The sequence below is a fragment of the Rhineura floridana genome, chromosome 11 (assembly GCF_030035675.1).
Source record: "Rhineura floridana isolate rRhiFlo1 chromosome 11, rRhiFlo1.hap2, whole genome shotgun sequence".
Lineage (NCBI taxonomy): Eukaryota > Metazoa > Chordata > Lepidosauria > Squamata > Rhineuridae > Rhineura > Rhineura floridana.
The window spans coordinates 23,103,072-23,117,381 of NC_084490.1; the positions used below are offsets into that span (position 1 = coordinate 23,103,072).

At 45.8% G+C, this 14,310-nt stretch overlaps 1 protein-coding gene across 1 annotated transcript; it reads right to left on the reverse strand.

The window, feature by feature from the left end:
* Positions 1-300: 300 nt before the first annotated feature.
* On the reverse strand, positions 301-12,157 carry PRODH2 (proline dehydrogenase 2). The gene is made up of 10 exons (XM_061589627.1): positions 11,906-12,157; positions 10,728-10,921; positions 6,225-6,345; positions 5,971-6,054; positions 5,783-5,863; positions 3,730-3,876; positions 2,641-2,807; positions 1,480-1,590; positions 610-698; positions 301-488 (listed from the first exon to the last, which is right to left on the reverse strand). The coding sequence occupies exons 1-10, from the start codon at positions 12,155-12,157 to the stop codon at positions 319-321; spliced, it is 1,416 nt and encodes a 471-aa protein (XP_061445611.1). The 3' UTR covers positions 301-318.
* Between the last annotated feature and the right edge of the window lie 2,153 nt (positions 12,158-14,310).

The following is a 14,310-nucleotide window of genomic DNA, read 5'->3' on the forward strand; positions in this document are numbered from 1 at the left end:
TTGTTGCGCAAGAGCACCAATTCCACTTTAACTGCATAACCTGAATTTGCTATTATGTGACTGCGTTCCACCCACAAAACAGTGACTGTCCAGAAGCGTCACCAGCTGATGTTGCCATCACTAAACCCACCCCATGGAATCATGAAGCCCCGCCCCATGAGTCTAGCGCTTTGGGGTGCTGGAAACCGGGGAACCCAAGAGGGTGGTGTTTGTGAAGATCCTGCGGGAAGTGAGATGGAGACATTGTATTGTGGGGCCCTGGACCATGAGGACGTGTGGGGAAGAGATGGGATAGTTCTGCAGGATATTTAGATGTCCTCAGGGCTGCCTCAGAACCCGTTTCCGTAGCTCCAAGCGTAGCAGATCTTGCTCCTTCCGGATCCCAAGTAGGACAGTTTGGTTCTCATGAGCACGACGGATCAGATATGGGATCACATCTTCCACAGAACCGTAAGGGATGGATTTGTAGATGGCATAGCCTGCCTGACCTAGGTTTGGGCAGGATATTAAAAATAAGAGGGGAAGGAGGGGAAGTTATCACAAGAAGAAGGGAAGTGGTAGTGGTGATGATGGGAGTGGTGAGAAGGATCACTGTGGATCAACACTCACCCAGTGCCAACGAAACCTGGTCGCACATGCCTAGCAGCTGCCCAAAACTGATGGGTCCAGCACTTTTGTCGATGCCCATCTCTGCCATCCTTAAAATGGATAAAACAAGCACATCCCAGTAACAAATTGAGGAGAAGTATTGGCGTAGCAACGCAGTGAAAACCATAAGCTGTAAGTTACAATGACATGGCTTAGAAGTCCAGCTCAGCCACAATTTTACTGGCTGGCTTTAGACAAGCCACATGCCACTATATCTCAGCTTCAATCCTTCACCTGCAATACAGGGGATAAAAATAAAGGCCTACTGTACAGGGTTGCTGTATGACACTATGGAAGCATTATTTATTACTAGCAAGACGTTCACCACTAGTGGCTATGTGTGTTGTGGGTTCTGTATGAATGGGCTTCGGTGGCTGTTATTGCCTCGAGCCCTGGCTGATGTGTCCCTCTGCACCCCTCCTCAAGGGATGCATGCACTGTCAGTTGTCTCTGCAGGTGATGTGTGCTGGTTTTTCTTTACCTCTATATGCTTACAGTTGTTCTTGAACTGTTACTCCCAGGTGTGTCATGATAGTACTATGCCACTTTCCTTGTTACAAAGGCAATGTGATTTCACCCTGGAGCATGGAGAAAGCAGTGCTATTCCCTTAAGCAGCTCTAGGGTGAAAGGACTTTTATAAGTATGTTTGTGTGTGTTTTGGGGGGCTCTCCCAGACAAAAAGCAGCCAGTTTCCTTTATTGACCCTTTCTCTTTCTCTGCTTTCAGAGACTACCCTTAGATCCAATTTGTCAGAACTGTTGGACATTTCAGCTGGTGCTTACATAGAAATACTGCCCCCCCTATCTTTTCCTTCTTTGAATTCCTCGTACCTTTGAACAGTGTGCATCACTGAAGCTTCATTGTGTGTGGCCACGATCAGCTCAAATCTTCCCCTGACTCGACACGCTTGGTCCAAACCAAAATCCAAACAGCACTGGTAACTGTATCACAGGAAAAAACAGAAAGAGCACAGCATGAAGGGTGGTCACTTGCACATCACCAAAGAAGAGAAAATGCATCACACCCTCCCCCCCCCACTGCAAAAAAGAGGACAAAAGAGGACACAGATTTGCATGAAATTTGTATAAGCTAATTGGGTGACCTTGGGCCAGTCACTGCCTCTCAGCCTCATGAAAACCCTATTCATAGGGTCACCATAAGTCGGAAATTGACTTGAAGGCAGTACATTTACATTTTAATTTATATGCTTTATATTTCCATTGCAAATTAGAGTAATTATTTCTAAAATTGCATCCAAATAATCACTCTTAAGTTGCAATTGACGTATAAGACATCTCACCATAGCGGGTAGGACAGTGACCAGATAAGAACATAAAAAGAGCCTGCTGGATCAGGCCAGTGGCCCATCTAGTCCAGCATCCTGTTCTCACAGTGGCCAACCAGACACCTTTGGGAAGTCCACAAGCAGGACCTGAGTAGAATAGTGCTCTATCTACTTGTGATTCCCACCAGCTGATATTCAGTTCTACCTCTGACAATGGAGGTAGAACATAGTCATTGTGGCTAGTAGCCACTGACAGCCTTACTCTCTATGAAGACTTCAGTCTGCTGTCCAGGTATGCTAAGTGATTATTATTGTTGTTGTTAATTAGATTTATATCCCACCCTTCTTCCCAGTAGAAGCCCAGGCAGCAAATAAAAGCACTAAAACCTCTCTCTAAAATATAATAAAAACAGACTATATTACAACAAAACATCCTTAAAAACATATTAAAACAAAACATCTTTTTTTAAAAGAAAAAGTCACACACACTGCTTCTCTCCCTTCTTACGGTTCTTTCTCTTTAAGACTAGACAGCCTTTCAAATAAAGGTTTCCTTCAGAGGACTATCCTCTGTAAAGTAGAACACATGGCCATCCTAGCACGGAGGGAGGACACCCAATAGGAAGCGTATCTTCCCATGTCTCATATTCATGGCCTGCAGAACAGGAACAGTGAGGTATAGATTTGCAGGAAAAGTTCTCCTCACCTTTCATTGGTAGCCTCCCAACTGGGTTGCACGGGATCAGGGCATCCTTTTTCCTTTGCCAGTTTCCGCTCCTTCTCTAGGTAAGCCCCCCGGACCAACTTCATTCCAAAACATACACCCAAGCGCTCAGTGAGGATCACATCCTGACTCAGCCGCTCCAGAGTATCCTGGAGAAAGACAAAATGGCTGCCATAGAACAAGAAAGCAAAGGAGGACTCCAACTAGGGTTGCCAGGTTCAGGGCCTGAGACTGATCCTTTATTTTTAGGAGAAGAGAAAGTCAGCCAGGTGCAGGTGTTCTTGCAACACTATAATGACAAAAACCACAAGCTGGAATTCTCCCTTCCCCCTTCACAACTTTTAAAGATACAAAAGACGTCTTGGAGGCTGGGCCTGGCAACCAAGAGGTCTTCTGTATCTTTAAAAGTTGTGCAGGGGAAGGAAGAATTCCACCTTGTGGTTTTTCCCATTACAGTGTTGCAAGAACACCTGCACTTGGCTGACTTTCTCTTCTCCTAAAGATACAGGATCACTCTCAGGCCCTGAGCCTGGCAACCCTGACTCCAACATAGGGAAGGGCAAACCTGTCAGCAGTATGGGTTTCTTCCAGTGCTTCATTCCTCTAATCTTAAGTTCAGTTCTCCACTTTTCTGCACCAGTTTATGGGGATCTTTTAAGTCTTCATGAAAATTCATCACCATTTTAGTGCAGATATCTCACAATATACACATTTCTAAATGCAATTTTGCCTAACATGCATATTTTTGCAGAACAACTGCCCTGATATAATGCATTTGGTGTGTTATTTTCACTAATATATGCATTAAATGCAGACTTTACCTCAGTTTATTACGTGGCTGGAGAACTACACTGCAAAATTCAGAGAAGTGCAGAATTTTGAAGGATGGCTGCGTTTGAGTTCATAACTTGCTTTGAAAAGTGCAAATTAAGTAAATTCACTTTTAAATGCAACTTGAATCAATACTCCAATATCCCTGAGTTGTCAAGGTTAGAGTGGGCATTTTTACTTCCAGGAAGTATGGTGGATAGAAGGAGGAGGATTATTTCTAGGGGAGGGGAGGGGACCCACCTTGAGATATGCCTGGTATGTGTTCCAGATCCATGGGTGTTGGGTGTTCCAGACAGCCATCATTGCCATGGTGACTAGAGTCAGGGTGGGATTAATGTAGGTGTATTCCGCATCCACCAGAACACGGACCTCTTTTTCCACAGCATACTGAAGAGGGAGAGGAAAAGAAATATAGGCCACATTCACACCATGCATTTATTCCACTATTATTCCACTTTAAACAGTCATGGCATCCCTCAAAGAATCCTGGGAAGTGCAGTTTGGGAAGGGTGCTGAGAGTTGTTAGGAGCAGAGCTTGGAAAAGTTACTTTTTTAAACTACAGCTCCCATCAGCCCCAGCTAGCATGGCCACTGGATTGGGCTGATGGGAGTTGTAGTTCAAAAAAGTAACTTTTCCAGGCTCTGGTTAGGAGACCCCTCTTCCCCTCACAGAGCTTCAATCCTCAGAGTGGTATAACAATCAGTCTCTGTTCCTAGGGAACTCTGGGAATTGTAGCTCTGTGAGGGGAATAGGGATCTCTCAGCACCCTTCACAAATGACACTTCCCAGGATTCTTTGGGGGAAGCCATGACTGTTTAAAGAAGAATAACAGTGGAATAAATGTATGGTGTGAATGTAGCCATAATTAATACGAAAGACAGGTTTATGGTATACTGGTTGTTGAAGATTTCATTCTGTTCCATTCAGAAAATCACTGAGATCACATTCAGACTACCTGTTTATTGAGCATTCATCCTGATTTGTTAACACAGTGATTAGATGATGTTGGCTGTTTATTGAGCTTTCATTCTGATTTGTTTGCAGGGAGGTTAGACGACAACATGTCCAGCAAAAGTTATGGCACACTTTCCAGTGTCTCTTCCCGTCACTTTCATTATCGCAAAAAGTCCAATATTTTGGGAGACATTTTGTTTTGCGCAAGATTTCTCAATCAATTTAATATTTGCCACTCCCACCTGAAAATCCCACCTGAAAATAGCAACAGTCTGGAAGCGCCCTGAGATTTTAGGCTAGAGTAAACACCGACAGTCCTGAAACATCCTTCCTTGAACCCAAGGATGACTGGTGACAGCGGTAGGGAAAAAATGCATTTGTGTGTACCTCATATACAGCGACTTCTGGAAGATGACACCTTTCTCACCTGTAACCTTAGCAATGTGGAGAGTTGGGTTATTTATGAACCCTCAAATCTGGTATTCCCTCCAAGCCCATGCCACGGTTTTATGTTTTATGCCACAAATCCTGATTTTTCTGCCACAGCCCACAGGCATGCAACAGGCACAGCAGTGGTAAGTCCTAGCAAATACCCCAAAACTATCATTGTCATATTATAATGAGCTGGCATAAGGTGGCACAGTAGTTAGTGAGTTGAACTTTGGCTGGAGAAGCCAGAATTCGCATCCCTGATCAGCCATGAAGTTCACTGGGTGGCCTTTGACCAATTGCTATCTGAGCCTTGACTACCTGACAGAGGGATCATGTGCTAGGTCAGGCCTCTTCTCCAAGACATACACATATGCTTAGAACACTGGCAAATAACTCTCTGATGGGTGACATGATTGCTGTTGTGAAAAAAGGGCCCTGGCTGCATAGGGATGGCCAGGGGTGGGTGCATCTAAAAGAGAATCTCCATTATGCCAAAATGAACTGAATGCAGCAACCTTTCACAAACTTGCACTTCTCCAAATTTTGCAATGCAGTTCTCCAGCCAAGTAATGTGTACAAAAATGCACATGCTGCAGTAAAATATGCATGTAAATGCATATATGTTAGTGAAAATAACATAGAGAAATGCATTGTAATGGGGGAAATTGCTTGCAAAAGCATGCCTATCTGGCAAAACTGAATTATCAAAAAATATGTATATTAAGAGAAATTTTCCTAAAATGCAGTTGAATTTTCATGAAGACTTTTTTTAAAAAAAGAACAAAATCATAAACTGATGTGGACATGCGGACAACTGAACTGAAGGCTGGAAAACAAGCTGAAATCGATAGCTTTGCCTCTCCCTAGAGCTGGGTTCCCCTGCCTTCCTGCTCCCCAGCTATGTACCTGTGCTACAGAATTGAGCCGACTCAGCGATTTTTTGAAATGCTGGTTTTCTTCTTGGGTCAGGCAGTCAAAGTTCAGGTCCTGAGGGGGGCGGGTAGTGGGAGAGAACATATATATTTTGAAAAGTGTTAATTCTCTAAGGATCGAAGGTAATCCACCTGGATGGCCGTGGTGAAAAGGCACCTCACCTCTCCTTTCATGGCAGCCACGACTCTCTCTATGCTCAGGTCCGACTTCCTCTCCTGCTCTTGCAAATGCAGGGTGACAGTCTTCTGCAAAGGGAGGGAGAAAAGGGAATCCAAAATAGAGACTCCAGGGCCAGAATGTGGTCCACTCATTGATGTGATGGATCGTTGCAACAGTTAGAACACTAGGGTGGTAGAACGGGATGCATTCTGTCCCAAAAGCCCCAGGAGTCCCTTTGCCATCCCACAATACTTACACACAGCTCAGCTGCCATCAGCGCTGTCACCTTCAGTTGCATCATGGGATTGGGGCCGCCCCTGACTGACAGATCCAGGCAGGTGAGCATAGATTTGGCATTCTTGTTGTACCACTCCTCCCTGGTTGGGACAAAGCAGAGGAACCCCCAAAGTCAGTCTGGAATCTCCTTCGTCCACGACCCCTTCACTTGAAGACACCCAGCAGCCACCGCCCATCAAGAGCAACACCTTCAAACTCTCCCAAAGCCTTCATGGGCCAATGTCTTCCAGTCTCTCTTGTGATCTGCTCGCCACCTTTCCTCAGTGGAGACTGGTGGCTCTGATGTCAGTGGGGCAGTGAATCTGCTCTGGGTTGTTTTTATCTGAACTTCCAAGGTGTACCATGGACAGCTCCTTGAAAGGTCAGACTAAAACCCAGAGGGGATTCCACTGCTCCACTGACATGGAGCCACCAGCCACCACTGACTCATCCAATGCTGGCTGGGGTTGATTCGGGGAGTTGGGGAGTCCAACGTTATCCAGAGGGCCATCGGTTCCCCACCTCTGCCTTAGTTGCAAACTGGATATGTGTACTCTAAACCAATGCACATTAAAACAAAAATAACAATAAAATATGCGATATACCAATTAAAATCAATCAGCAAACAACACAAATATATCAAATAAAAGCAGCCGAGCAATTCTTCCAATTAGCATCACCAAAAAAGAGGACACAGATTTGCATAAAATTTAACTGTGCTCGTGTGTAAATGCAAATTTAGACATAATTAGTATAATTTAAATAAGAACACAATACATCTTGCCATTGTGGAGAAGACTGTAAACAGGGATGCTTCCAGATGGATGTTTATTGTGGGATTGTTGCTCCCCACGTATGGAAGTTGTTCACAGTGACCACACAACACTGTCAGCATCAACATGTATCTTTTCTGTCTTTAAACTGGATTTACCCTTACCACAATAAGTTTTTAAAGAACTGTTGCCAGTGACCCATTTGCATATTAAGCTCCCATCTGGAAGCAGTCTTAAATGGCCTTTAAAGTAAATTAAACAAGTTCATGGAGGATATTTTATTATTATTATTATTATTATTATTATTATTATTATTATTATTATTATTATGGTTTATTTACACCCCGCCTTATGGCCAAAAGGCCCTCAAGGTGGCTTACAAGAAAAACACAGATATAGAAATACATCAATAAACAATACAATTTACAAAAATTAAATAACAAATAACATTATTTAAAAAAACAGTGAATTATAACTTCCAGTGGAAATACAGGGCGGTGCAGGCACCTGGAGCAGCAGAAACATTTCAGGTTGCCCCCAACAAAGCTGTGAGTTGGTTCTGGAGGATAGGTTTATGAGTGGCAGTTAATCTCACGAAAGCTAAGTGGAACCTCCAGATTCAGAGGCACTATATCACAGAACACCAGTTGCTGGAGAAGGACTATTGGTTTTATGCCCAACAGCATCTGGCTGACCAGTGTGAGAAACAGAAAGCTGGACTACATGGACCTTTGGCCTTTTTTGCCATTTTCAGCAAGAGGGGGCTTCCTTGTTAGATGAAATGCTTAATTATCTATAGCTTGTTAAAAGACTGGCCAAATTGAAAGTGGCTGCAATGTGCTGTGTGAAAGTGTGCAGAGCTACCCTTAGGATCTAATCTCTGGGTAACCACTTCCTTGTTGGAATGTATGAGGTTCAACTCCAACTTGGTGGGTTGAGGCTGCATGGGGTTAATAAGGGTAGCTAGAGAGCTAGACCTCTTGCTGGTTGAGGCTATACCTATTCCTTTGATCCTGCCGCCTCTTCCCTTCCTGCTAGACTGATAAGCAAAGGAATGTTGATCTCAGTTCCTTCCAGCCTTTCTCAGTGTTCTCTTTCTCTCGAGAGGGGAGCAGACAACTTCTCTTTGTCTCTCCTTTCAACCAGGATGAGGGCGAGTACTGGGACCAGTGCTCGCTGCTCCAGCATAGCCAGTTAAGCTAGAATGTAAGGACTCTTTCCTATCAAGCATGTACTTCCAGAATAAAGTAGTTGTTTCTTATTTTAAAGCTTAAGTCTCTGTCTGACTAATTTGCAGGGAAGGTAGAATCTTAGCAAAGATTCAAACACACACACACAGCTCGCTCAATACTCTCCGTTCTGCAGCACTATGCAACTTTGCTACGCATCTCAATAGAGAGCAATTCCGTCATTCCTGAATATTGAAACAAAACACCAAGGTTGTGAAGATGGCTTTGTGCACATTACTGGGAAACACCAGCCGAGGATGTGTGAATCATGCTTCCACTGTTAACATGAACCCTTGAGCATTTCTTCCCAGATATAGGGGGAAAGCTAAGGCTGTGAGCACGCTAGTTGCCTACAGCAAAGCATTTCCACTGGCCACAGCTGGAGAGGGAAACAGGTTGATCTGCTGATCAGTTGTGAAATCTCTTTGAAGTGATTTTTTTTAATGCACTCGAGCTGATCCCACCCGGTTTTACAGTAAAAGGGGGCAGAATCTGACTAGCACTGCATGCCCCCGTTTTCAAAAGAGAGAGGTGGAGACACACTGGAACCGGCAGAGCAGTAAGTGTGTTTCTCCCTTTGTGGTGATCACAGAAAGTTTAATTAAACCCATTAGCTTCCTGTCTCACCAGTTTTAGCTAAACCATGTGCCCACCCCTCTTAGCCTTCCATTTAGAGCACTCTTATACCACTTTAAAAGGCATGGCTCCCCGTCCCACCAAAATCCTGGGAACTGTACAGGTGGGCCCCGCTTATACGGCAGGTTCTGTTCCAACTGCCACCGTAAAGCAGAAATCGCCATAAAGCGGAACCCATTGAGTATAATGGGGCGCGTCGCGCAAAAATGCCGCTAAATGCCGCAAAAGCACAAAACTGGCTTTAAAACGGGGAATTTCCCGCCGCCGCATTAGCAGATCGCCGGAAAGCAAAGCGCTGGTAAGCAGGGCCCTACTGTAGTTTGTTAAGGGTGCTGGGAATTGTAGCTCTGTGAGGGGTCTCCTAACGACTCCAAAAACCCTTGACAAACTATAGTTCCCCGGGTTCTAAGCCATGATTGTTAAAGTGATATAAGAGTGCTTCAAATATGCAGTGCAGATGTGACCTATAATGGAAATCTAAGCAGCTGATCACCAAAAAGTTGAGTTCCCTTCCCCTTGTAATCCGGGCATTGAAACAAAACTTCCTAACCAGACAAACCAAATTTTGGATAGTGTAGAAAACCATCCTTCTCCCACCCTGACCATTTACACTTGCTCAGGACATCAGTACTATTCTAGAATCATAGGCTGTGTACACCCCATACATTTAAAGCACATTATTTTCCCCAAAGAATCCTGGGAACTGTCTTTGTTATGGATACTGGGAATTGTAGGCCTGTGAGGGGTAAACTACACTGCCCAGAATTCTTTGGGGGAAATAATGTGCTTTCAGTGTATGAGGTATACACAGCCCATTGGAAGGAATATCAGGGTCATCTAGTCCACCCAACCCCTGTTCAGTACAGGACCTTCTCCAATGCAAGGCTCAGTTATAGCATCCCTGACAGATCCATCCTCTGCTTAAATGGCTCCAGAGAAGGAAAGCTTATCACCTAGCGAGGCAGTTTGTTCCACTGGCAAACAGCTCTCCTAATGTTTAGCCAAAATCTGCCTCCTCCTTGAAATCTCCACCCATTGATTCTAATCCTGCCCTCTGGAGCAACAGAAAATTGGTCTGTCCCATCTTCTCTTTATCAACCCTTCAGATATTTGAAGACCACTGTTATGCCTCCCCTTCATTTTTTCTTCCCCATGCTATAAAGACACAGCTTTTCAACCATTCTTCCTAAGACAGGAGTGCCAAATGTGGCCCTTCAAGCTTGGGAAAGTTATTTTTTTGAACTACAACTCCCATCAGCCCAATTCAGTGGCCATGCTGGCTGGGGCTGATGGGAGTTGTAGTTTTAAAAAGTAACTTTTCCAAGCTCTGTTCATGCCTCTTTATATGGCCCCTAGAACTCTCCCCAGGCCACACCCCTCACTGGCCTTGCTTCACACCTTAAGTGTTTTTGCTTTACTAGGACACTTCTTCCTTGCCTGGATGGAGGATAGAGAGGAGTGTGTGAGTGTGTGTAGAAAAACGAGCCAATTCTACAAAGAAAACTATTTGTTGCTCCACCCACTTTTGTCTTTGGCCCCACCCACCACTGGTATGTGGCCCTCAGGAAGTTGCCCAGAAGGGAATGCGGCCCTTGAACTGAAAAAGGTTCTTTAACCCATCAAAAGACACTGGTTATGTACACGCTATACCTTTAAAGCACATGACGTCCTCCAAAGAATTCTGGGATCTGTAGTTTAAGGGTTCTGGGAATTGTAGTTCTGTGAGGGGGAAATGACAGTTCCCAGGATTCTTAGTTTCTAGGTCTGTCCTTCTCCCATAGTACCACTATCTGGCCTCTCTTCTGCTGTCCCAACACTGCCCTCCTCCACTCACCCAGTACTCACCCATCCCTTGCCTGTCCCACATCTTCCTCTATAGGGACTGCAAGGAGAGGACGCACCCCCAAACTCTGGAGCCTTTGCAGTGTCTCCTTGATCTCTTTGTGGGTCTCACCAGCAACAAACTGTCCATACAGCGTAAGACGGAGTGCAGAAGTCCAGAGTCGGTGGCCCAGAACCCGTCGGGAGACAGAAAGGAGCTTGGAGGGGCAGAGACATGTCAAGTTTATGGAACAAATTCCACACAGACTTAAACTTCAAGTCCTAAAAGCTAGCAAATGGATCTTGGCATAAGTTTGCAAGGGCTGGATCCCACTCCATTCATCTACTAAGGAAGGATGCATTTCACACATTTGATGCAGCGGATTGTAGTCCACAAAAGCTTATGCCACAAAATCATTCCCTCTATTTCTATGGGCAGTGGGCATGGAATGCTGTTGAGGGTGGAGAGAGAGAGGAGAATCAATGGCAATAGAATGGTGTGGCTGCAGTCTGGAACAGCAGCACCCCACACAGCAACATTTTGTTGCAGGTAAGGTGCCACACATTTCCTTTTTGCTTAGGGTGAAGAGGTGATCCATTTCATGGCTTGGCCCAAATACCCTGACCACCACCACCCCGGTCAAAACAGAGCACTAAGGAACACCCCTTAATAAACAGGTGGTGACTGAAAACGAATGGCTTGGGTGGAAGGATAAGTTGTGGTGAATCGAGATTAGGGATGGTTGAATCACTCAGTTTTGGTTTCTCTGCCTTTTTTCATTTTTCCACTCTTCAGCTGAGGTTGCCACATTTCCACGGTAATTGGTTTTAGAAAAACCCTCATGACAATTCATCAGCATTTTATTGTGAATTTCTCCTGATAAGCCCATTTTTGCATGCAGTTTTGACTCCTATATTCATTTTTGCAAGCAACTTTCCCTATGATATTGCATTTCTATATGTCATGTTCAGTAATAACATGCATTTCCATGCAGTCTTTCTCCTGATATATGCATTTTTGCACACTTTGGAGAACTGCATTGCAAAATTCGGGGATGAGCAAATTTCAAAGGATGGGTGGCTGTGTTTCAGTTTGCGTATGGGTCTGTCAAGTGCAAATCAGGTAGTTTCTCATAAACTGCAGACAAAGCTGACTTTCTCCCTCCCACCCTAGTCAAGATCCAAGGTGCTCCTGGGCTCACCGTGGGGGCTTTCCGAACCAGCCATGGGGAGGAGCAGAGCAGGAACACCAGCAGTCCTCGAGTGAGCTCCCAGTTGCTCTTCAGGCGGAAAACCTTCCCATCATCTAAGTTCAGCGAAGGACAGGGAGGTGTGGGTCCCTTTGCAGTAGCTTGGGGGGCTGGCAGAGGAAGTGTGGATTTCTGGGAAGCTGCTCGGGTGATCCAGAGGGTGACCAGCCTCTGGTGCAGCAAGCGAGGCCCGCAGGTCAGCATGCTGCCAGCTCTGTCCAAGGGCCACAACAGCGCTTCTGAGAATGCAGGACCTGGTGCCTGTCGCACAGTATTTGGGGGCAAGCAGGAAACACCCGCGGGGGGAGAAGTGGAGGAAGAGCACAACAAGGTGCTGCCTCAGCAGGTTAGTGGAAGGGGGCAGCAGCTCACTAGGGTAGAAAAACTGCTGAGGAGGTGAAGTCACTTATTAACATCAGAGCTCCTGGCTCTTGGACAGTCACTGCTTTATCCCATCAGATGCGATTCCCTTTAAAGAATGCCCATTATTTGAAGGATCGCCTTAACCCATATATGCCCACTTGATCACTTTGATCTACAGAAGTGGCACTTTGACTAGTGTCCACATGTTCTTTCCAGACTTGCAAGGAATTGACCCTCCAGTGTAGCAGCATCTACACTTTGGAACTCCCTGCCCATAGATATTAGGCAGATGCCTTTGGTGTACTGTTTTTGGCACCTGCCAAGAACTTGATCTCTTTAAGTAAGCCCACTCAGACATGTAAATTTGACGTATATTTTAATATGTAATTGTATTTCATAATGCATATCTTTAAAACTGCTGATTACATCTTGACTTTTTTTATTTTGACAAAAGTTTAGGCTAACTTGTTTTTAACATCTGGCTTTATTGGTCATTTTAAATATATTTGTTGTAAAACCCTAGAGGTTTTGATGACTGAGCGGCATATAAGTCATGTCAATTTCAAAAATAATATTTATTTATTTATTGACACAAAGTATATTTTACCTTCAGCATAGATTTATGTTCCCAGGACAGCTGATAAAGCAGCAGCAGCAGCAGCAGCAGCAGCAACATCATCATCATCAACAACAATAATCTTGTGGTTTATCTCTGAAGCTCATGGTGTTAGCTGTGCACCGACATGCTTCATACTGTAGCCCAGAGGTCAGGGCTGGTGCCAGGCATGACTGGGCCCTTGGGCACCAGCCTGCCCCGAGCCCATGGTGCCCACTTGCACCTACCTCTCCCACTGCGATAAATGCTGGCCGCGCTGTGTGTGCATGCCTGCCATCAGCCAAGATGGTGGCCAAGGCTTCCCTAAGTGGCTGATGCCTCCACTGCCATCTCGGTTGATGGTACACATGTACGCTATGCACATGCCTGCCATTAACCAAGTTGGCAACAGGGCATCAGCCCCTTCAGGAAGCCTCAGCTACCATCTTGGTTGATGGCAGGCATGCGCGCAGCACAGCCAGCATTCACCTCAACAGGAAAGGTAGGTGGCACCTGCAGGTGGCATCGTGGGCCTGGAATATTGTGGGGAGAGTGTTCTTGCACTCGGGTCCTGCTTGTGGGCTTCCCCCAGGCACCTGGTTGGCCACTGTGAGAACAGGATGCTGGACTAGATGGGCCACTGGCCTGATCCAGCAGGCTCTTCTTATGTTCTTATGTTCTTATGTGTGGGTGGGTGCCTGGGAGCTCCCTTTCTGTGATCCATGGTAGGGTTGGGAGCCGATGCTGCCATGGATCGTGGAATGGGAGCGCTACCCACCCACCCTAAGGAGGGGCCGTTCAGGGGCCCTCAGCCAGGGCCTGCCCTGGCCGCCCTCTGGCATTGGCCCTGCTCTTGCCCTTGTATGCTAAAGGTCAGAGCGTTTCTTCATGTGCACCGCCATCCCATTCACATCTCTTTTATCCTATATTGAGGCAAGCAAGAGGCATCATCGCGGTTAACGGGCACATTCCAGCCTGGCAAAAGCACTCAAGGAGGAACCCAAACCAGGGCCAGATAACAAGGCCTAGGGGCCTGATGTCTCGCTCCCTCCACTATGCTAATGCAGGTACTCTCCTGCCTGCTTGCACCTACCTTCCCTCCCTGCAGCCTCCCATCGCACAGAAGTGGGATCCAACACAGAGAAGATGCAGGCTGGGAAGGAAGAAGGCTCGGGTGCAAGGAAGTACACCTGGTGGCGGGCAATCAGGCAGCTGAGCTGCAAGGTGGGAAGTACATAAGCATTGTACGCTCCAAGCAAAGGCATCCAGCAACCGCCACCTCTGCTCAGCTCACTTGCAGGGAGGAGAGCTATATGTTTTCATTCCAGTGAACAACGCAAAAGTATTTTTGCCCAAGATTGCCTTGACTGGGGCAGTAAGGTACCACTCACCTTTGCCA